At 44.8% G+C, this 25255-nt stretch overlaps 1 protein-coding gene across 2 annotated transcripts in view; it reads right to left on the minus strand.

Moving 5' to 3' along the window:
- Positions 1-398: 398 nt before the first annotated feature.
- Positions 399-25255, minus strand: part of eif4eb (eukaryotic translation initiation factor 4eb) — a 69728-nt gene continuing 44871 nt past the window's right edge. For both annotated transcript variants that reach the window (XM_062042332.1, XM_062042331.1), the window contains exons 6-7: positions 1223-1362; positions 399-1152 (exon numbers count right to left, since the gene is read on the minus strand). In XM_062042332.1, coding sequence (XP_061898316.1) covers positions 1038-1152; positions 1223-1362 — 255 coding nt within the window. In that variant the 3' untranslated portion in view covers positions 399-1037. The remainder of the gene's footprint in view (positions 1153-1222; positions 1363-25255) is intronic.

Here is a 25255-nt window from a genome sequence, read left to right on the forward strand (position 1 = left end):
AATAAAAGCTTTAATAAACTCAACTGAACTCTTTATTGAGAACCTGTTAAAATAATTTTAAGTTTGATTAAAATATGTTCTGAAATAATTATCAAACTTGTTTTATGCTAGCACACTTATTTTACATAACTTAGAATTTAAAGTGTCCTCTTTTTCCACTAAATAGAAAGTGTTTGAAAAATGTGAGATAAAACGTTTCCAAAATTTGGGACGCTGCTTGTCATTAAAAAGATGACGGTGGGTCCTACAGCCAAACTAGTTGAGAACCACTGATCTATTATTTACGTTTTTCCACTATTTGCAGGGGGTCTCGAAATGTGGTTCCACAACTAGCATGGATTTAGTGTATCACAAGAAATAAAGAAAATTTAAAAAAACACACACAATCCATTGCAAAATTATATTTTAATCTTTAACACTCAACAAATAACAGTCATTAATTAAATATATTTACCAACAAATATTATCACGTGCAACAAAAAAGCATAAAACCGTGTCATACAACTTAATGATAATCAGGCAACGTGATAGAATAAATTACGAAGGTTTAAGGTCTTACACAATTACAGCAAACCACTTATGCTGTAGAATGTAGAAAATATTATGTTTCTTCTTTGGATAGTTTACAATTACAAAAAGAAAAAAAAGGTGTACATATTTGAGCGTAAGATTTTGACCCACTCTAAATAGAAACCAGTGATATAATATGGCATTGGCTGTTTACATAAACTGCAATAACCTACCACCATATTTTGATGGATGCTTATACATGTTCAATTTATATTCCTGTTAACATGTTTACAATGTCATCATCTACTTCAAAACTTCAAGTCTACTTTTTAAAAGTAGCACTTCCCCTCCAGAGGCAGTGTATTAAGGCGGTTAATACCCAAATATTGTTATCCATGTAAACAAAGTGTTATTGTTTTGGAAGATGAAGACTCAGCTAATTCTGTGGTCCAAGTCTTGGGCAGGTATTTGGCATGTAGTCTTGGATTGCCTTCCGCACAGTCTTTGCAAAAAAGTAAACATACTTCTCAAACAACATATTTGTTCTTGGTGGTCGAGCCACTCTTGGTTGCTGTGTCAGAGTGAGATTGGTAGCCAATAGGCATCTTCATAGGGAGCCTCAAGCGCTCCTTGTAAACTCTCCTGTTGATGGGAAAAAAATATGAGAAGGACTGGCTGGCAGTTCCAAATCTGCAGACGGGAATATCCTCACCCTATGTGTGTTACAGCTTCACGGTTGTCATAGTTCGATGTCCAAACAGCGATTTTATCTCCTTTTGTGCGGATGTTGACCACAGCTCCGCAAACGTCGTCGCTGTAGTTGTCAAAAGCCTCTCCGACTAAGCACAGGAGCTGGAAAAGTGATGGAGAGAAATGATCAGAATTACTACGGGTGTGAAGGGGTATATTTATGATGGCAGATTCCTATTTGTACAAATGTTACTACAGTGGTATGTCCACATTTCGTGTTAATGTTCAAAACCATTTTGACCTGGTTTTTGTATAGCGTCTCGGTTACTGTACAGCTAAACATTGCGTGTAACAAACTAGTCTGCCTATCCATCTATCACTTCATGGAATCCAGTGCCTAAACAAGGGATGCCAGGTGTTGGAGAGTCATTCGCTGAGATTCCTTTATTAAATATTGATAATTCAGAACAGAACTTGTACTATGCACTGGTAGATGATAATCAGCTTGGAATCATCACAAATAAGGAAGCAACACCACACAAAAGTTTGTACAACAATAATTCCTCCAAGTCTCAAAGTCACGCCTGCTAATAAAAGTTAGTGTCAGTTTGAAGTAAACGCCACTTAACTCACGATGGCCACTATCATCAATCCACAGTCTAGGCGATCCAGTAATCCACAGGCCAATATTAATCCACTCAAAAAAGTGAACATTTTAAATAAATCACTGGGTCTCTTTTATTTATATAGCACACACGCAGTGGCTGTCAACACTGGCTTCTGGTGCATCACTCAAATAGGTCTGTGTGCAACATAAACATGAAAAACAATTCCTATTGTTACAAAATGCACTCCCACCTAACATGCTAACTGATTCTGTTAATTTATATCACAAAACCCAAAACCAGTGAAGTTGGCACGTTGTGTAAATTGTAAATAAAAACAGAATACAATGATTTGCAAATCCTTTTCAACTTATATACAATTGAATAGATTGCAAAGACAGATATTTACGATATTTAATGTTCGAACTGAGAACATTTTTTTTTTTGCAAATAATCATTAACTTAGAATATAACGGCAGCAACACATTGCAAACAAGTTGTTACATGGGCATTTTTACCACTGTGTTACATGGCCTCTCAACACTCAGTAAATGTTTGGGAACTGAGGAGACCAATTTTTGAAGCTTTTCAGGTGGAATTCTTTCCCATTCTTGCTTGATGTACAGCTTAAGTTGTTCAACAGTCCGGGGTATCCGTTGTCGTATTTTACGCTTCATAATGCGCCACACATTGGCAATGGGAGTCAGGTCTGGACTACAGGCAGGCCAATCTAGTACCCACACTCTTTTACTACGAAGCCACGCTGTTGTAACACATGCAGAATTTGGTTTGGCATTGTCTTGCTGAAATAAGCAGGGGCGTCCATGAAAAAGACATTGCTTGGATGGCAACATGTTGCTCCAAAACCTGTATGTACCTTTCAGCATTAATTGTGCCTTCACTGATGTGTAAGTTACCCATGCTTTGGGCACTAATACATTCCCTTACCATCACAGATGTTGGCTTTTGAGCTTTGCGCCTTTAACAGTCCGGATGGTTCTTCTCCTCTTTGGTCCGGAGGACACGACGTCCACAGTTTCCATAAACAATTTGAAATGTGGACTTGTCAGACCACAGAACACTTTTCCACTTTGCATCAGTCCATCTTAGAGTGGCGTTTCTGGGTGGTGTTGTTTCGCTTTGCATAGTAGAGTTTTAACTTTCACTTATAGATGTAGCGACCGACTGTAGCTATTGACAGTGGTTTTCTGAAGTGTTCCTGAGCCCATGTGGTGAAATCCTTTACACACTGATGTCGCTTTTTGATGCAGTACCGCCTCAGGGTTCCAAGGTCACGGGCATTCAATTTTGGTTTTCGGCCTTGCTGTGATTTCTCCAGATTCTCTGAACGTTTTGATGATATTACGGACCGTAGATGGTGAAATCCCTAAATTCCTTGAAATAGCTTGTTGAGAAATGTTGTTCTTAATTGGTTAGACAATTTGCTCACGCATTTGTTTACAAAGTGGTGACCCTCGCCCCATCCTTGTTTGTAAATGACTGAGCATTTCATGGAAGCTGCTTTTATACCCAATCATGGCACCCACCTGTTCCCAATTAGCTTGTTCACCTTTGGGATGTTCTAAATAAGTGTTTGATGAGGATTCCTCAACGTTCTCACACTTTTTTTGCCACTTGTGCCAGCTTTTTTAAAACATGTTGCAGGCATCAAATTCCAAATGAGCTAATATTTGCAAAAAATAACAAAGTTTACCAGTTCGAACGTTAAGTATCCTGTCTTTGCGGTCTATTCAATTGAATATAGTTTGAAAAGGATTTGCAAATCATTGTATTCTGTTTTTATTTACGATTAACACAACGTGCCAACTTCACTGCTTTTGTTATATTTGATATAAGATATCATGTAACAGGTCTGTGACGGAACCATAATACCTTACATTAATATTATTTTACTTCATTGTTATTTTATTACTATTATTTTACAGTTACTATTGTGACAAGCGGTAGGAAATGGATGTACTGAGTGTAATTGTAATTAATCAAAAGACAGTAATAGATCTGTGTGATCTTTACAAGATGAAAATAACAACTGCATTGTATCTTGCACATGCACATTTAGTTGACTTGTTTAAGACCTACAAAACAAGTGTTGATAAAATACTTCCCTGCTGTGAGATGTTACATTATTAATGCTGGTGCACAACTTCTTATACATCTTTATTTAAGGTACACAAATTACATATAGAACTGATAACAGTACCGTTGAATACTGGTATCAATAAGGAATATCAATATTGGTATCGCTACCGATAAAATCCTAACGATATACATCCCTAGTGCCAATAGCTACTTACAGTGCTTTTTAGCATTTTACAGCATTTTCTAGTTTTGCTAGCTCAATGTGAGTCCAAAGAAAGCAACGGACACGCAATGTGTGGTTTAAAACATTAAAGAAGTATATGCAGAAGTCCTGGGCAATTATTTTGACTCGGGGGGCCACATTGAAACAATAAAATGTGCTTGGGGGCCGGTGCATATGTGTGTAAAAAACAAAACATTTAGCTGTAAAAATGTGTGCTTAGGTCCCATTTTTCAGGAACACTAATACAAAAACGTACAATAATGTCTGGTAAAATGCTAAAAACGTTATGACAGACCACCTCAAAAAAACGAAATCGAAATAATTTTTTTTACATAGTGAGAAACCCAGAATGCACATGAAAATAAAGAATGTAGGCTTTACGGTATTAACTATGAATGATAAAACACTGAATATTAACATATAAACGTCGCTCCTCTTTCACTTCTCAGACCACCTCTTCGATCGACATCTTTTACAACCCCAACAAAATTGCAACAAACACGGCAAAATATAAACGTAAAGGGTAAAAAAAAAAAAAAAGCAGTCTGATTTAATACCACTTTTCTGCAGAAGTTTGTTGGAAAAATCTGCTTCCCCATCTGTCCCTGACACCTGCGCTTCAGGTTGGCTACTCAGAAACAAACCTCGCCCACACTGCTTGGTGCCTCGTCTGAGCTGCTGTGACATAGATTACTCTAATAACTTGTATATCACTCAACCACTGAAATACTTTCTATAGTTCAAGGATTACGGTACTTTGAAAACAGCCTGCATGTCATAATGGCGGCTACAGTTTGGATGTCAACGGTCTAAAAAATATTATTTGCATTTTGCCCAGGTCTTATCTACAAGGTTGTTGACTTTGCCCCCTCACCCACTTCCGTTCCTTCATATTTTGTTCAAAGTATACAAACTTTTACCTGTAGACTTTTGTCAAGGCTGGAACCCATTATTCATGTTTACATTGTTTCTTACGGAGAAGTTTTCTTCGACATACAAACTTGTCTATTTGTGAACCCTGGTCAAAAACCAATTAAAGGCCTACTGAAACTATTTTTTTTTACGTAAACGGGGATAGCAGATCCATTCTATGTGTCATACTTGATCATTTCGCGATATTGCCATATTTTTGCTGAAAGGATTTAGTAGAGAACATTGACGATAAAGTTCGCAACTTTTGGTCGCTGATAAAAAAAAGCCTTGCCTGTATCGGAAGTAGCGTGACGTCACAGGCTGAACGGCTCCTCACATTGTTTACACCAGCAGCGAGAGCGATTCGGACCGAGAAAGGGACAATTACCCCATTAATTCGAGCGAGGATGAAAGATTCGTGGCTGAGGTACGTGAGAGTGAAGGACTAGAGTGCAGTGCAGGACGTATCTTTTTTCGTTTTGACCATAACTTAGGTAGAAGGGCTCATTGGATTCCACACTTTCTCCTTTTTCTATTGTGGATCACGGATTTGTATTTTAAACCACCTCAGATACTATATCCTCTTGAAAATGAGAGTCGAGAACGCGAAATGGACATTCGCAGTGACTTTTATCTCCACGACAATACATCGGTGAAGCACTTTAGCTACAGAGCTAACGTGATAGCATCGTGCTTAAATGCAGATAGAAACAAAAGAAATAAGCCCCTGACTGGAAGGATAGACAGAAGATCAACAATACTACCAAACTCTGGACCTGTAACCACACGGTTAATGCTGTACCGCCGGACGAAGCCTAGCAATGCTGTTGCTAACGACGCCATTGAAGCTAACTTAGCTACGGGACCTCGACAGAGCTATGCTAAAAACATTGGCTATCCACCTACGCCAGCCATCATCTGCTCATCAACACCCGTGCTCACCAGCGTTCCAGCGATCGACGGCGCGACGAAGGACTTCACCCGATCATCGATGCGGTCGGCGGCTAGCGTCGGCTAGCGTCGGATAGCGCGTCTGCTATCCAATTCAAAGTCCTACTGGCCGCTAATACACCGATCCCACCTACAGCTTTCTTCTTTGCAGTCTCCATTGTTCATTAAACAAATTGCAAAAGATTCACCAACACAGATGTCCAGAATACTGTGGAATTTTGCGATGAAAACAGAGCTGTTTGTATTGGGATACAATGTGTCCGAATACTTCCGCTTCAACCATTGACGTCACGCGCAAACGTCATCATACCTAGACGTTTTCAACCGTAAGTTTCCCGGGAAATTTAAAATTGCACTTTATAAGTTAACCCGACCGTATTGGCATGTGTTGCATTGTTAAGATTTCATCATTGATATATAAACTATCAGACTGCGTGGTCGGTAGTAGTGGGTTTCAGTAGGCCTTTAAGTTTGTAAATAAAGGTTCCACTGCATTTCAATTAAGGTATACAAGATGTTCAACGTTCATTTATCCATTTCATTTGTTTTTCTACATGTAAAACTCCTAATTACTCTCGATAAAATGTGTTTTGATTGAATTTTTTTTAATGTCTGAACGGATACATTAGATTTACATGATTTTATATACACATACAGTACAGGCCAAAAGTTTGGACACACCTTCTTATTCAATGCATTTAATTTATTTTCATGTCTATTTACATTGTAGATTGTCACTGAAAGCATCAAAACTATGAATGAACACATGTGGAGTTATGTACTTAAAAAAAAAAGTGAAATAACTGAAAACATGTTTTATATTCTAGTTTCTTCAAAATAGCCACCCTTTGCTCTGATTACTGCTTTGCACACTCTTGGCATTCTCTCGATGAGCTTCAAGCACACCTTTGAAGTGAAAACCATTTCAGGTGACTACCTCTTGAAGTTTTCAGTTATTTAATCTTTTTTTGTTAAGTACATAACTCCACATGTGTTTATTCATAGTTTTGATGCCTTCAGTGACAATCTACAATGTATACCGTATTTCCTTGAATAGCCGCAGGGGCTTTAATTAATTTAAAACCTCCTGTCACTCCGGCGTTTACCGGAAGCCGATGGGATGGCCGTGCATGCGGTAATTATTTTAAAACCTCTTCTCACTCTGTGGTTTACCAAAAGGAATGCGGTAAATTTAGGCGTGCGCTTTGAGTGTGATGTAAGCATACCATCATGAAAAGCACATTTAATAAAAAAAACGTTATTATGGTCTTACCTGTACTTATAAATGGAGTCCATTTGCAGCTCCTTCTGACCAAAAGCATCGATAACTTGGTTATAGAAGTCTTCCTTATTTTCTTTCTTCAGTTTTAAAAGTCTCTCTGTCTCGATGGAGATATTCCTTTAATTATTACCTCCTGCTTCGATTGAAAGTCCAGTTTAGAAAACTGGACTTAACATGTAATCCTCCATGTTAAAAGTTCAGGCGAGAGAAAAAAAAAAAAAAATCTCTTGCTGCGTGTTGTCATTTCTTCTGCAGTACCGGAAGTCGCAAGAAGGATCACTAGCGCGGCAGCGCCCTCTACCACCAGGAGGCGGGAGTCATTTGATGACTCATACAGTATTTGACACACGCAGATACGGTATATTAATAAAACATAGCTGCTTACTGTTCTTTTTAGCATACTGTACCGGTATTCAATAGCTTGGACCTTAAATCCTACTGAATAGCTCTTTATCTTTTTTCCTTTGTGTGATTGCAAACTACTGAAAGCAGCTTCCTCCATTTTGAAAATGAGGACAGGTTAAGCGTCACTCGTGACGTAACGAATTTGACCCTGCGGAAGTTCTAGCCATATGCTAAATATTTTGCGAAACGAGTTTGACCCGGCGACAATTATAGACATGCGATAATAAAATTAATATTTTGCGAAACGAATTTGATCAGGCGTTAATAATGAACCGGCGATAAGGCCAAGCATGCGTTAATTATTTTGAGAAACGAGTTTGACCCGGCAGTAATTCTAGACGTGCGAATACTATATTCCCTGCGCCAATTCAAGGAAATACGGTATACGGTAGTCATGAAAATAAAGAAAACACATTGAATAAGAAGGTGTGTCCAAACTTTTGGCCTGTACTGTATATTTTTTGTAGGACCTTTTAGATAAGATTAAAACAAATAAAAGTACAACTGTATGGTTTATTACAAGCTGCCATGTGTGTTAGTTGTTCAGTAAAGTAAAATGACTGTGACACAAGATTGTCCACAAGTTATAGACACAATAATTATGAAATATTTTCTTTAGCCTGAGAGGCCAGTGGCTACAGTATTGACAGTACAGTATGTACTATTCTTTAAGGATAGTCAGAGAGACGCCTGTGTGTCACAGCCAGTGACCTTTGCAACAGCAGGACAACACATCAGAACTCAGCATGGAGCGCTCTTATTTTCTTTGTATCTGTACGCCCCATGTACAAATATACTGAGACACAAATCTTGATTGATTAAAGAAATCAATCGTGTTGGGATCGTTACATAATCCCTCAATATTAAAATATGTTGGTCAGTTCTATTCTTCAAGCATTGTGTAAACAATTAGGAGGTAGTACGTTCCGTATTTTTCTGCTTTTTTTTTTTTTTGCTTTTTACCTTTCATTGCTTATTTGCTGTGTTTCAATTGGCACACTTTTGTACTTAAAAATCGAAGTGTATACTACAAAGAGAAACATAAGTAATCAATACGTGGCTAAATTATGTAGGTTTATCTCCAAAGTCCATAATTTTAATTGTACTGTAGTTTTATGGTAACATATAAATACGGTCCTGAAAAAATAACATTAAATAAAGGTTCTGAATTACTTTGTATTTAATTGAGGGAAATAAGTATTTCATACGAATGCAAAACATCACTTATTACGCGGTGGAAAAAAACCTTGTGGACAAGCAGAAAGGTCAGATGTTGTTTCTTGTAATGAATTAAGATTTAATGGATTGGCGACTTGTCCAGGGTGTATCCCGCCTACAGCCCGAATGCAGCTGAGATAGGCTCCAGCAAACCCAAAAGGGACAAGCGGTAGAAAACGGATGGATGGATGGATTAGATTTATATAGCACTTTTCTAAACACTCAAAGTGTTTCACAGAGAACTCAGAATCCATCATTCATTCACTCCACATTCACACATTGATGGTGGTAAGCCACAGCTGCCCTGGGGTAGACTGACGGAAGTGTGGCTGCCAATTTGGGCCTACAGCCCCTCTGACCACAAAACCCTCATGTAACTGTAGTTGGTCAGCAGGGTTGTAGCCATCCACAAGCTTCTGGCAAGCTTCTGGTTGAATTTTTCACCACTCCTCTTGACAAAATTGGTGCAGTTCAGCTAAATTTGTTGGTTTTGTGACATGGACTTGTTTCTTCAGCATTGTCTACATGTTCTCAACGGGGTTTAAGTCACGACTTTGGGAAAGCCATTATAAAAACCTTAATTCTAGCCGGATTTAGCCATTCTGGTCTTTTCTATGCCATCTATGAACTTCCGGTTCCGGTTTGCCGTGAGTGACTGCTCGCTGGTGCTGTTGCGAAAAAGCTAAGTATCGTTCTATTATGTGCTTTTAATTGTTTTACAGCTTTCTTTACTACTTCCCAAACATACTTAGTAGTCTTATTTAACTTGCAAATCACCCAATCTCTGTCTCACCACCCCTCCTTCAGCTGGCTAGCTGCTAAGCTAACGAAGCTAGCGCGGAGAAAGGCGGCGTTGGTCTGAAGGAATCTGCTCCCCGCACGTCGCGACCACTTCCCTGAAGACAGCAAGAACTTCCCTCTGTGAAAGAAAATACCGTGAGTATGGCTCCCTGCGCTTCGTGCACCGTTCTCATGGATAGGTGGGCTCTGCTAGAGGGCCGTGTCAGCCAGTTAAGAGCAGAGTAATCTTGTAACTTTAGACGTTGCAGACACATCTGCTAGCGTTAGCTGTAGCAAGCTGACTAGCCCAGCTTATAGCAGCCCTAAGCGGCCTATAAGCAACGGTGAACCGGTTGAGACGCATAGTAGATTTAGCCCTTTAGCTAGTTCTACACCCCAGTCTACCGGGCACCACACCTTAGTCATAGGGAACTCTATCACCCGAAACATAAAGCTTAGCAAACCAGCCACAATTAAGTGTATTCCCGGGGCCAGAGCACCTGACATTGAAGCTAATCTTAGGAAGCTAACTCGCAAAAGGCCTAGTGAATACTTACGTTGCTGTGGTAATCTGTAAATGTCCTTGCCTATTTCTGTTGTCTGCACTCCATGTTCACTCTCTCTCTCGTTCACAGTATGGAGTGCAGCTGACGCAAGGCAGCAGCACACACCTGACTGTAATTAAAAACAGCCTATTTAACCAGGCTGCTGACAACCGGTGAGCGCCGGAACTTTGCCATTGCTTGCAACCTGTTGGTCGTGCCAAAAGAACTCACTAGTTCATCGTGTGCTTTTCATCTCAGGTTGGCCCGTATTATTCCTAGCCTTGTCTAGCGTTTTATTTTGTATCCAGTCTAGTTACTTCTTTCATGAAGTATAGTTTTCCTAGCCTTGTCTAGCGCTTTTAGTTTTGTGTTTTTTCCCTCTTAGTAGTTTTTTTACATGGTGTGTTTTGTGTTTTCCACCATCGCCTTTGTTTTGCTACCTTGTGCTTCCGCCTAATAAAAGGAAGAACAATTGTAAACACAAATTCGTCTCTGCATCCTTGGGATCCACCTCACCGATTCCTAACAGAAAGTTCCGGCCAAACTATGGAACCCGCAGAGACAGACCCCTGGAAAAGAGCATTGCAAGGCCAGGCTCAAAGGATCAACCAGCAGGGGGACCAGCTTGACCACCTGAGCCGAGGTCTACAGGGGATGTCGGAGCGTCAAGACGCCATGTTGGAGCGAATCAACATGCTGTTAGCCACCGTCGTACCCACCTCGACCACCGTGCCTGACCAGGCATCCACCCAGCCTACACAACCCGCTAGTACTAGCAACATACGGCTTTCCCGACCCGAACGTTTTTCCGGGGAAAAGGAAGACGTAAGACAATTCCTGACGCAGTGTGAACTTCATTTTGAGCTAAACGCTTCCGCTTTCACCTCTGAGCGGGCTAAGGTAGCGTTTGTGATCTCTCACCTGTCTGGCCGTGCTGGCACCTGGGCGACTGCAGAATGGAACCGTCAGACCACCTCCAGCTCCACATACGCGAACTTTTCCAAATCCTTGAAGCAAATCTTCCAACGACGACTCCCAGGTAGAGAGGCAGCGAGATCCCTTTTCCGGCTGCAACAGGGTTCACGACGGGTCGCGGATTACGCGATCGAGTTCCGCACCATGGCGGCCGATTGTGACTGGGGTCCCTCAGCACTATTGGACGCTTTCTTCCTGGGTCTCGCGGACGAGATTCGTCACATGATGATCCCGCTGTCACTCCCGACGAATCTGGATGATCTCATCGAGCTGGCGGTGCAAATCGACTTCCGCCTATTGGAGGAGAGGAGGGATCGACTAGGAAGACAAGCCCCACCTTGCAGCCAATCAGCGCCTGCTAGACCTGCCATCTGCAAGAGGGAGCAACTCGAAGACAACCCCCCTTCATGGCAGATAGATGAGCCGATGCAACTGGGAGGCCGCCGACTCACCGCCGCCGAGAGGGAACGTCGCGTTCACCTCCAACTCTGCCTATACTGTGGGGCCGCTGATCATCTCATCACCCGCTGCAAAGAACTGCCGCGCCCCGCCGCACGGCCACGAGTGCGCCCTCACTCGCCAGAGGACACGTCCACCAGAGGTCGTCGTTCTCCTTCGTTGGCCGCAGGCAGAATGCAGCTAAAAGGTACTCTTTCTTGGTCTAACCAACAAATAGACATTTGCGCTCTCATTGACTCAGGAGCAGATGATAACTTTTTGGATTTTGAATTCATGAGACTCCATAAGATTCCTGTTGTCAAACTATTTGTGCCCAAGAGGGTGTATTCTCTTGATGGGCGCCTATTAGCCAGCATAACCCACCAGACACTCCCACTCAACCTGCGCTTGTCTGGAAATCATTGTGAGAAAATAATTTTTCTTGTTGTGCCATCACGGTCCGCGCCCGTCATTCTAGGGTTAACCTGGTTACATAAGCATAACCCGCACATAGACTGGCCTCGTTCGGCCATTATTAATTGGAGTGTAACCTGCCACACACATTGTCTTCGTTCCGCAGCAGGATCTCGTACACCGCCACCTACCGCTGTTATAGAGAACATAGACTTGACAAACGTGCCCAAGCACTACCATGACTTAAGGGCGGTGTTTAGCAAGGATAGAGCACTCTCACTTCCCCCCCACCGACCCTACGATTGTGGCATTGATTTGCTAGCCGGGGCGGCGTTACCATCGACCCGTATGTACAAGGTGTCTAACACCGAACTCAAAGCACTAGAAGAATACATAAACACATCTATAGCTGCCGGCCTCATTCGCCCTTCGACCGCACCTGTAGCCGCTGGATTTTTTTTTGTCGAAAAGAAGGACAAGTCCCTACGGCCTTGTATAGACTACCGCACTCTTAATCAGATTACTATCAAGAATAAGTATCCTCTACCACTCCTTGATTCAGCTTTTACTCCATTACAATCAGCGAGGTTTTTTACTAAACTCGATCTACGTAACGCTTACCATCTTGTTCGCATCCGAGAGGGGGATGAATGGAAGACCGCATTCAACACTCCTCTCGGACATTTTGAGTATCTTGTCATGCCTTTTGGACTTACTAATGCACCTGGCGTTTTTCAGGGTTTCATTAATGACATTTTTCGGGACATGACAGGTCGTTTTCTCTTTGTTTACTTGGACGATATATTAATTTATTCATCTACATTTGACGAACATGTGCAGCAGGTTCGGTTAGTCCTTCAACGATTGCTCGAGAACAAACTGTTCGTCAAGGCGGAAAAATGCGAGTTTCACTCATCCTCCATTCCATTCTTAGGTTTTATCATTGAGGAGGGTAGACTCAGACCGGATCCCGCTAAGGTAAAAGCAGTAGTAGATTGGCCCACTCCGGTTTCCAAGAAGCACCTTCAGAGATTCTTGGGCTTCTCTAATTTTTATAGGCGATTTATTCGTAATTTTAGTCGCGTCGCTGAGCCACTTACGAGGCTAACCTCTACTAAGGTTCCGTTTGAATGGGGACCCGAAGCCAATTCCGCGTTCTTGAGGCTGAAAAGGTTGTTTACTTCTGCCCCTGTTCTGTGTTACCCTGACCGTTCTCTCCAATTTTTTGTTGAGGTGGACGCTTCTGATTCAGGTGTAGGGGCCGTACTCTCCCAGAAATCTACCACCGACCAGAAGTTGCACCCCTGTGCTTTCTTCTCTCGTCGCCTATCCCCTGCTGAGAGAAATTATGACATTGGCAACAGGGAGCTTCTGGCGGTCATTTTGGCCCTTCAGGAGTGGAGACATTGGCTGGAAGGGGCGGAGCAACCATTCATCATCTACACAGACCACAAGAACCTGTCCTACTTAAGGACCGCACAGAGACTGAACCCCCGCCAGGCCAGGTGGCAACTATTTCTGACCCGTTTTAACTTTATCATCACTTTCCGACCTGGTTCTCAGAATGGGAAGCCCGATGCCCTGTCCCGTGTCTACTCTTCATCCTTTGAGAATTCTTCACATGAACCAATTGTTCCCCATGGGGGACTCCAGTGGGACATCGAGCGGCAAGTCTTGGAGGCCCTGAAGTCGGACACATCTCCTCGGGGCTGCCCACCAGGCCGGTTGTTTGTGGTTCCTCGGCTCCGCTCCAGCGTTCTGGATTGGGCACATGGGTCGAAGATCGCTTGCCATCCAGGTATTCGTCGCACCAGTTTTGTCCTCTCCCAGCGTTTTTGGTGGCCATCCATTCTGGCAGATACGAAGGCGTTTGTGGCAGCATGTCGGATCTGCGCCCGGAACAAGGCATCCCACCAGGCTCCAGCAGGACTGTTACACCCATTACCCATCCCCTCCCGCCCGTGGTCACACATAGCTGTGGACTTTGTCACAGGACTACCCCCCTCCGAGGGTAATGACACTGTCTTGACCATTGTGGACCGGTTCTCGAAGATGGCCCACTTCGTGGCCCTCCCCAAGCTGCCGTCAGCTCTTGAAACTGCCCAATTATTAGTGCTCCACGTTTTCCGGCTGCACGGCATCCCCACTGATGTGGTATCCGACAGAGGACCACAGTTTTCATCGGCCGTCTGGAGGGCATTCTGCAAATCTCTGGGGGCCTCCCCTAGCCTGTCCTCCGGCTACCACCCTCAGAGCAATGGACAGACCGAGCGGACCAACCAAGACCTGGAGGCAGCCATCCGGTGCACTTGTCATCAGCAACCTTCGACCTGGTCTGAGAATCTCCCATGGATCGAATACGCTCACAATTCCCTCATTAGCTCCGCCACCGGCCTGTCTCCATTTCACGTCGCCTATGGGTTCCAACCACCAGTTTTTCCTTCTACCCAACCCAGTGCCGACGTCCCATCTGTTACTGCACACCTACATCGGGCTCACCAGGCTTGGCGCAACACCAGGGCGGCGTTAAGAAGAACATCGGCCAGGAATCAACTCTTAGCCAACCGCCATCGCACACCAGCCCCACACTACCTGTTGGGACAGAAGGTCTGGTTATCGTCTCGGGACCTACCATTGGCCACCGAATCTAGGAAACTGGCTCCCAGGTTCATTGGACCATTCCCCATTGCCAAGATCATCAATCGTGTTGCAGTCAAGCTCCATCTCCCTAGATCTCTCAAGTGCCATCCTGTTTTTCACGTGTCCCGCATCAAGCCTGTCTCATCCAGCCCGCTCAGTCCTCCGGAGGTACCGCCTCCTCCACCCAGGCTGGTTGATGGTCACCCAGCATTTACTGTAAACACCATCTTGGATGTGAGAAGAAGGGGAAGGGGTTTCCAATACCTGGTGGACTGGGAGGGGTACGGCCCAGAGGAACGGTCATGGATTTCTAGATCGCTTATAATTGACAAGGACTTGATCAAGGACTTTTACGTTCGATTCCCAGACAAGCCAGGTAGGTCGCCAGGAGGCGTCCGTTGAGGGGGGGGGTACTGTGGTAATCTGTAAATGTCCTTGCCTATTTCTGTTGTCTGCACTCCATGTTCACTCTCTCTCTCGTTCACAGTATGGAGTGCAGCTGACGCAAGGCAGCAGCACACACCTGACTGTAATTAAAAACAGCCTATTTAACCAGGCTGCTGACAACCGGTGAGCGCCGGAACTTTGCCATTGCTTGCAACCTGTTGGTCGTGCCAAAAGAACTCACTAGTTCATCGTGTGCTTTTCATCTCAGGTTGGCCCGTATTATTCCTAGCCTTGTCTAGCGTTTTATTTTGTATCCAGTCTAGTTACTTCTTTCATGAAGTATAGTTTTCCTAGCCTTGTCTAGCGCTTTTAGTTTTGTGTTTTTTCCCTCTTAGTAGTTTTTTTACATGGTGTGTTTTGTGTTTTCCACCATCGCCTTTGTTTTGCTACCTTGTGCTTCCGCCTAATAAAAGGAAGAACAATTGTAAACACAAATTCGTCTCTGCATCCTTGGGATCCACCTCACCGATTCCTAACAGTTGCAATTTGAATACTTACGTTGCAATACTGTATATACAATAGATAGATATTATAGATATTCTGGTAATATCTTCTTCCCCTGTATATTTTTCCCCCCCCTCATGCGACTGTTTAAATTGTTGTCTTTTTTTCTTTTTCTTTTACACTTTATATTTATAGACACCGTGGATGTGAGAGAAACGTAATTTCGTCCACCTGTATGTCCTGTACAAACAGTTGTTTGACAATAAAGCTGACTTTGACTTTGACTTTGACTAAACACGTACGACAGGCTAATCGCACCCCTAGTTATGCGAACATAGTTGTACACATTGGCTCCAATGACACTAGGATGAGACAGTCAAGAGATTACAAAGAGGAACATAGCTAGGACTTGTAATTTCGCTAGAAAGATGTCCAGGCATCGAGTACTTGTGTCTGGCCCCCTGCCTGCGAGAGGCAATGATGAGAGATATAGCAGATTAGTCTCGCTTAACAAGTGGCTGCCTAGTTTTTGTAGACAACGGGGACTAACGTTTATTGATAATTGGCCCTCATTCTGGGACAAACCGGGCCTGTTGATGAGAGACGGCCTTCACCCAAACCAGGAAGGCGCCATCATCCCGCCTAGGAACATGGATTTTTGTTTGACTCACACTTGACTAACTACACTAAGCTAGAACCAGCCAGCGCCAGGCTGGACAATTCTTGTACGCATAGCATTTCTCCTAGAATAATACACAACTCACATAATGTTTTTCTGCAGTGACTGCGCAAGAGGTGGACATGCATTCTACTGAGGTGGTAAATTATGATGCGTTCAGTGTATCGCAGCACCAAGCAAACAATCTGAAAATTCCCGTCATATCAATTCCTAGATATGGTCGAAATTATTTAAAGCGCACTACGCAAAACAAACGCAACATTATTAATATTACTACTACGGATAATTTTAACAAAAACTCTTCAAAACAGCCCACTACCTATAATATGGGCGTTTTAAACATAAGATCATTGTCTCCCAAAACGTTATTAGTTAATGAAGTCATTAGAGACAACAATCTTAACGTCATTGGTCTCAGCGAAACCTGGCTCAAACCAGACGATATTTTTGCGCTGAATGAGGCATCTCCTCCTAACTATACGAATGCGCATATTGCCCGTCCCCTTAAAAGGGGTGGGGGGTCGCACTAATATACAATGAAAACCTTAACCTTACCCCTAACCTAAGTAATAAATATATATCGTTTGAGGTGCTTACTATGAGGTCTGTCACACCGCTGCCTCTCTACCTGGCTGTTATCTACCACCCCCCAGGGCCCTATTCAGACTTTTATCAGTGAATTTTCAGAGTTCGTCGCTGATCTAGTGACGCATGCCGACAATATAATCATAATGGGGGACTTTAATATCCATATGAATACCCCATCGGACCCTCCGTGCGTGGCGCTCCAGACTATAATTGATAGCTGTGGTCTTACACAAATAATAAATGAACCCACGCATCGCAACGGTAATACGATAGATCTAGTGCTTGTCAGGGGTGTCACCATCTTCAAAGTTATGATACTCCCGTATACTAAAGTAATGTTCAATCATTACCTTATAAAATTCGAAGTTCTGACTCATTGTCAACAAGCTAATAATAATAATAATTGCTTTAGCAGGCACAACAATAATGCTGTCAAAACTATGACTTTTGCTGGCCTACTGCCTTTGGTAATGGCACCATTCCCAAATTATGTGGGCTCTATTGATAACCTCAACAACTTTAACGACGCCCTGCGCGAAACCATTGACAGTATAGCACCGCTAAAGCTAAAAAGGGCCCCTAAAAGGCATACCCCATGGTTTACAAAAGAAACTACAGCTCTTAAATGATCATGTAGAAAGCTGGAACGCATAGAGTGATAGTTTAATCATTTATAAATGCATGCTTACCTTAGCTAAAGCTAAATATTACTCAAATCTCATCTGCCTCAACAAAAACGATCCTAAATATTTGTTCAGTACAGTAGAATCGCTAACCCAACAAGGGACTCCTCCCAGTAGCTCCACCCACTCGGCAGATGACTTCATGAATTTCTTTAAGAAGAAAATTTAACTCATTAGAAAGGAGATTAAAGACAACGCATCCCAGCTACAACTGGGTTCTATTAACACAGATACGACTGTATATACGACGGGTATTGCCCTCCAAAATAGTCTCTCTCTTTTTGATGAAATAACATTAGAGGAATTGCTACGGCGTGTAAATGGGATAAAACAAACCACATGTTTACTTGACCCACTTCCTGGGAAACATATGAAGGAGCTTTTTGTAATATTAGGTCCATCAGTGTTAAATATTATAAACTTATCACTTTCCTCTGGCACTGTTCCCCTAGCATTCAAAAAAGCGGTTTTTCATCCTCTGCTCAAAAGACCTAACCTCGATCCTGACCTCATGGTAAACTACCGGCCGGTGTCCCACCTTCCGTTTATTTAGAAAATCCTCGAAAAAATTGTTGCACAGCAGCTAAATGAACACTTAGCGTCCAACAATCTCTGTGAACCCTTTCAATCCGGTTTCAGGGCAAATCACTCTACGGAGACAGCCCTCGCAAAAATGACTAATGATCTATTGCTAACGATGGATTCTGATGCGTCATCTATGTTGCTGCTTCTTGATTTTAGCGCTGCTTTCGATACAGTCGATCATAATATTTTATTAGAGCGTATCAAAACACATATTGGTATGTCAAACTTAGCCTTGTCTTGGTTTAACTCTTATCTTACTGACAGGATGCAGTGCATCTCCCATAACAATGTGACCTTGGACTATGTTAAGGTAACGGGTGGAGTTCCCCAGGGTTCGGTTCTTGGCCCTGCACTCTTCAGCAAATACGGTGTTAGCTTTCACTGTTATGCTGATGACACCCAACTCTACATGCCCCTAAAGCTGAACAACACGCCGGATTGTAGTCAGATGAAATTAAACAATGGATGTCCGCTAACTTTTTGCAACTCAACGCTAAGAAAACGGAAATGCTGCTTATCGGTCCTGCTAGACACCGACACCTATTTAATAATACCACCTTAACATTTGACAACCAAACAATTACACTAGGCGACTCTGTAAAGAATCTGGGTATTATCTTCGACCCAACTCTCTCGTTAGTCACACATCAAGAGTGTTACTAAAACGGCCTTCTTTCATCTCCGTAATATCGCTAAAATGTGTTCCATTTTGTCCACTAGCGACACTGAGATCATTATTCATGCGTTCGTTACGTCTCGTCTCGATTACTGTAACGTATTATTTTCGGGTCTCCCTATGTCTAGCATTAAAAGATTACGGTTCGTACAAACTGCGGCTGCTAGACCTTTGACAAGAACAAGAAAGTTTGATCATATTACACCTATACTGGCTCACCTGCACTGGCTTCCTGTGCACTTAAGATGTGACTTTAAGGTTTTACTAGTTGCGTATAAAATACTAAACGGTCTAGCTCCATCCTATCTTGCTGATTGTATTGTACCATATGTCCCGGCAAGAAATATGCGTTCAAAGAACTCCGGCTTATTAGTGATTCCCAGAGCCCAAAAAAAGTCTGTGGACTATAGAGCGTTTTCTATTTGGGCTCCAGTACTCTGGAATGCCCTCCCGAGATGCTACCTCAGTAGAAGCATTTAAGTCCCATCTTAAAACTCATTTGTATACTCTAGCCTTTAAATAGACCCCCCTTTTAGACCAGTTGATCTGCCTATTCTTTTCTGCTCTGTCCCCCTTTCCTTAGTGGAGGGGGGGGGGCACAGGTTCGGTGGCCACGGATGAAGCGCTGGCTGTCCAAAGACGGGACCCGGTGTGGACCGCTCATCTGTGCATCGGTTGGGGACGTCTCTGCGCTGCTGACCTGTCTCCGCTCGGGATGGTCTCCTGCTGGCCCCACTATGGACTGGACTCTCACTATTATGTTAGATCCACTATGGACTGGACTCTCACAATATTATGCTAGATCCACTCGACGTCCATTGCAACGATCGCCCAGCGGGGAGGGGGGGAGTCCCCACATCTGCGGTCCCGTCCAAGGTTTATCATTGTCCCATTGGGTTGGGTTTTTCCTTGCCCTGATGTGGGATCTGAGCCGAGGATGTCGTTGTGGCTTGTGCAGCTCTTTGAGACACTTGTGATTTAAGGCTATCTAGGTAAACATTGATTGATTGATTGATTGATTGATTCCTTTACCACTTTTGACATGTATTTGGGGTCATTGTCCTGTTGGAACACCCAACTGCGCCCAAGACCCAACCTCCAAGCTGATGATTTTAGGTTGTCCTGAAGAATTTGGAGGTAATCCTCCTTTTTCATTGTCCCATTTACTCTCTGTAAAGCACCAGTTCCACTGGCAGCAAAACAGGCCCAGGGCATAATACTACCACCACCATGCTTGACAGTAGGATTGGTGTTCCTTGGAATAAAGGCCTCACCTTTCCTCCTCCAAACATATTGCTAGGTATTGTGGCCAAACAGCTACATTTTTTTTTCCATCTGATCACAGAACATTCCTCCAGAAGGTCTTATCTTTGTCCATGTGATCAGCAGCAAACTTTAGAAGAGCCTTAAGGTGTCGCTTCTAGAGCAAGGGCTTCCTTCTTGCATAGTAGCCTCTCAGTCCATGGTGATGCAAAACTCGTTTGACTGTGGACACTGACACCTGTGTTCCAGCAGCTTCCAATTCATTGCAGACCTGCTTTTTGGTGGGTCTCAGTTGACTCTTGATCATCCTGACCAATTTTCTCTCAGCAGCAGGTGAGATAGCTTGCGTTTTCTTCTTGATCGTGGCAGTGACAAAACTGTGCCAAGCACTTTATACTTACGAACAATTGTCTGCACAGTTCCTCTTGAGACCTTAAGCTGCTTTGAAATGGCTCTAGTGACTTTCCTGACTTGTTCCAAGTCAATGATTCGTTTTTTCAGATCTGTGCTGAGTTCCTTTGACTTTCCCATTGTCGCGTTTGTAACCGAGTCTAATGACTGCATCACTTGGGCCCTATTTAAATGGGCTCAGAGAAGTCAACAGGTGTTGTCAATCATAATCACTTACATGAAGTTAAGAGGCCATGCCATGAAGCTAATTTGATTTGATTGTCAATTTTCTACATCACCAAAATTGATAGTGTATGTTGCTGTATGCATACTTTTGACCCGGCAGATTTGGTCACATTTTCAGTAGATCCATAATAAATTCATAAAAGAATCAAACTTCATGAATGTTTTTTGTGACAAACAAGTATGTGCTCCAATCACTATCACAAAAAAATAAGAGTTGTAGAAATGAATGGAAACTCAAGACAGCCATGACATTATGTTCTTCACAAGTGAATTTAATTTAATTTTTTTTTTTGAAAGATGGCACCTGATGGCCTTAAGACGTAACTGCACTTTTTGTCCATATAGATACAAATTGTGTTCATGTATTAGATCTAGGGCTGCCAATTATGGTCTAAGTAATAATTAAGATTATTGTTATCAATATGGAAATCATGATTACTGATTGTTAGGTAAAGCAGTGTTGGGGTGTGAACGTAATACCGTGATGTAGTTTTTAATGTGTAATAAAAAGATTTTAGATAAACGTTATCCATATATCTGAAGACAAATGTTCTTTTTTTTAATTCTTTAATAATATCAACTAACTTTTCAGCTTTCTGTCATTACATATCTCTATTTGTACATTTTGATAGCTGTTTTTAATTATTTATTTATTTTTTAAAGTTATGCACATCTTTTTCGATTACGCATGCACCTCCTGGTACCCTAGCACCTCCAAAACCCTCAAATCTAAACTCCAAACATCTCAGAACAAGCTAGTCAGGTTACTTCTAGACCTCCACCCCAGATCCCACCTCACTCCTACCCACTTCTCTAAAGTGGGCTGGCTCAAGGTGGAGGACAGAGTTAAACAACTAGCACTGAGCCTAGTCTATAAAATCCGCTACACCTCCCTGATACCGAAGTACATGTCAAACTACTTCCTTAACGTAAATGACCGCCATAACCACAACACCAGGGGGAGCTCCACTAACCACGTTAAACCCAAATTCCGAACTAACAAAGGTCTTAACTCATTCTCTTTCTATGCCACATCAATGTGGAATGCGCTCCCAACAGGTATAAAAGAAAGGGCATCTCTATCCTCCTTCAAAACCGCAATAAAAGTTTACCTCCAGGCAGCTACAACCTTAAACTAACACCCTCCCCGGATTGCTAACAATCAAATGTAAACAATCAAATGCAGATACTTTTTCTGACTCTCTCTCTCTCTCTCTCTCTCTCTCTCTCTCTCTCTCTCTCTCTCTCTCTCTATGTCCACTACTTGATGTCCATATCCTAACCCCCCCTGCAGCTGCTCCCGAGCGAAACTGTGGGCTGAGTCCAGCCGGTCCTGTAGTTTCCTGGCGTACTCTGGCCCTGTAGCGAAGGCCGGGGCATCAGGTGGGCGGCCAAAGGCCAGCTCTGCAGGTGTGCGCATCTCTCTCCCTAGCATGAGTGCCGGTGTGCACCCTGTGGATTCTTGGACAGCAGAGCGACACGCCATCAGCACCAGTGGTAGGTGTTGGTCCCAGTCACGCTGGTGGCGGGAGGTGACAATGGCGAGCTGGTCTCCCAGGTTGCGGTGGAACCGCTCCACTAACCCATCACTCTGAGGGTGCAATGGGGTAGTGCGGGTCTTGTGAATGCCCAGGCGCTCGCACAAGGCCGCGAACACCCGGGACTCAAAGTTTGTGCCTCGGTCACTGTGCAGAGACGCCATGACGCCAAACCGACCTATCATGCCCTCCACCAGGGCATCAGCAATGGTCTCTGCCTCCTGGTTGGGAATGGCGTACTCCTCTGGCCACTTGGTGAAATAGTCTATGGCGGAAAGAACATAGCGGTTCCCCTTGTCAGACCGTGGGTACGGCCCTGTAATGTCAATCCCCACCCTGTCCATGGGGCACCCCACTGGGAACTGTTGGAGCGGTGCCTGTGAGCGCCCAGTGGGGCCTTTGCGGGCAACGCAGGGGTCACAGCGGCGGCAGAAGTCTTCCACATCTCTCTTCTGTCGACCCCAATAGAACCCCTGCCGCAGCCGCTTGAGTGTTTTGGCGACCCCAAAATGTCCAGACCCACCTCCCCCATGCACTGCCTTAAGCGCTGCCCCTTGCAGTCCCTTTGGCACCACCACCTGCCACTGTTCTTCCCCCGTGGCCGCGGCCTTAAATGCCCGCTGCAACACGCCTTGGGACACCCGCAATGAGTCAAACATGGCCCACAGGCCCTTAGTAGCCTTAGCGAATGGTGCCACCGCCTCCCAAGGCGGGCGCTGCCGAGCCTCTACCCACTGCAAAACAGGATGAAGGTCTGTGTCCTCCTTCTGCGTGCGCCTCCAGTCAGCATTCGTCACAGTCTGTAGTTCTCGGCAGACAACGTTATCAGCCTGACTGACGGCCGCACACTCAGCGCCCTCTGCCCGCCGCTCTTGTTCCCGGGCTTCCCTGCGCTCGCAGTACCGACATCCGTCTGCTGCACACGGCCGGCGCGAGAGCGCGTCCGCGTTGGAGTGGCGAGCACCTGGCCGATGTTCTATTTTAAAGTTGTATCCTTGCAGCTCTTCCACCCACCTGGCAACCTGCCCCTCCGGCTCCCGGAAAGTCATTAGTCACTGGAGGGCAGAGTGGTCAGTCCTAATCACAAAGGGGAGGCCACACAGGTAATATTTAAAGTGTCGGATAGAGAGCACCGCTGCCAGGAGTTCTCGGCGGGTGACACAATAGTTCCGTTCCGACTTGTTGAGTTTCTGGCTGAAGTATGCCACCACCCTTTCCCCTTCCTGCCACGGCTGTGCAAGTACACCCCCCACCCAAACTCCGCTGGCATCAGTGTCCAGTAAGAAGGGCAGGGCGAGGTCAGGTGGGGCGAGTACCGGGGCCTCACACAAGGCCCATTTCAGCCCCCAGAATGCCTCCTGGCACCCTTCGGACCACACAAAGTCTTAGCCTTTTTCCAGCAATCGATATAGGGGCGCGGCGATTGTAGCAAAACCCCGCACGTGCCTCTGATAGTACGAGGCAAGCCCAATGAAGCTCTTCAGCTGTCCTTGGTCCCAAGGGGCGGGCCAATCTCTCACAGCCCGCACCTTCTCCCCCATGGTGCCAATACCATCCTCCCCCAGCTCATGTCCCAAGAAAGTTACTTCTTGCTGCATGAAACTGCATTTCTCGGGGTGAAGTTTAAGGCCCGCTGCTCGAATCCTCTCCAGGACTCTCCTCAGGGACCCCAGGGCTGCTTCGAAAGAACGCCCATGTACCAAGATGTCGTCCAGGTACACCAGGCACTCTTGACGGGAAATACCAGCCAGCACTTTGTCCATAAGCGGGGAAAAAGTGGCGGGGGCATTACAAAGCCCAAAACTGAGGACTTTGAATTGCCACAAGCCCCGGCCGGTACAGAAGGCGGATTTAGGGCGAGATTCAGGAGAAAGGGGTACTTGATAATATCCGCTTTTAAGGTCCAGAGTGGTGAAACCACGAGGAACCGGAAACTAGGTCCGGGGACTCATCAATACGGGGGAGGGGGTAAGAGTCCTTTGTGGTCACATCGTTCAGCCGTCTGTAATCCACACAGAATCGCCAATCACCAGCCTTCTTCTTTGCGACCATGACCACAGGTGCCGCCCAGGGGCTCTCAGACGGCTCAATAAAGTCGGCCCGCAGCAGGTCATCTACGGCCTTGTCGCATACCTGCTGTCGAGCGAGGGGGATGCGGCGCACATGGCACTTGATGGGCCGCGCCAAGCCAGTGTCTATGACATGCTCTGCCAAGTGGGTTCTTCCCACTTCACTCTCAGTCATTGCAAAGCTGCCCTGGAATGCCACCAGCAGCTGTTTCAGCTGCTCCTGTTGCTGGTTCTCCAAGTCCCCGTACTCCTCTCTCCACACCCCTCCCCCTATGACCGGGGATGCTGGCTGGTGGTGGGGGCCCGTGGGTAGGGATGCCCAGGGCTGGCATCCCCGGGTAAAACACAGCTCTGTCTCCCCCCTCATTGGCTGAAGGGAGACAGGGCGAGGGCAGAGGTAGTAACTAGGTGTGGTGTGAGGCAACAAGAATGTAGAGGCATGCGGTGAAACGGGCAGGGGCCCGGGAACTAGGGTGCCCATGGCAACTGTAGGGCCCCCCGGGAAGTTAAGTGTACCCCTTCCCATGTCTAACAGGCACCCAGTGACTTGGAGGAAGTCCAGCCCTAAGATGCAGCAGTCTTGCACGTCTGCCACCCAAACTAGATGGCGAACTCGCTTTCTCCCCACGCACAACCACAGGAACCCCTTCCCCACCATAGGAGATAGCTGGCCCGTGACTGTGCGTAGCTGTACTGCTGTGGGCTCAAGTGGTGTACTGCTGGGCAGAACGTCCGGTCTTACCAGTGTTACCGATGACCCTGTGTCCACCAGACCCACGGTAGGCACCCCCTGGACAGAGACAGCAACATGGAGCCCCCACCAGGTTGGCCACATCCCCAACAGACCTGCATGGGGCGCGGGCCACGTTGACTTTGCAGAGTCACCGACCTCAGTAGTTCAGTAATTTCTGTCGCCCAAGCCGGAGCCCCGTCACTAGACGTGTGTGACGATGCCGCCC

Source organism: Entelurus aequoreus, linkage group LG03, assembly GCF_033978785.1.
Source record: "Entelurus aequoreus isolate RoL-2023_Sb linkage group LG03, RoL_Eaeq_v1.1, whole genome shotgun sequence".
NCBI lineage: Eukaryota > Metazoa > Chordata > Actinopteri > Syngnathiformes > Syngnathidae > Entelurus > Entelurus aequoreus.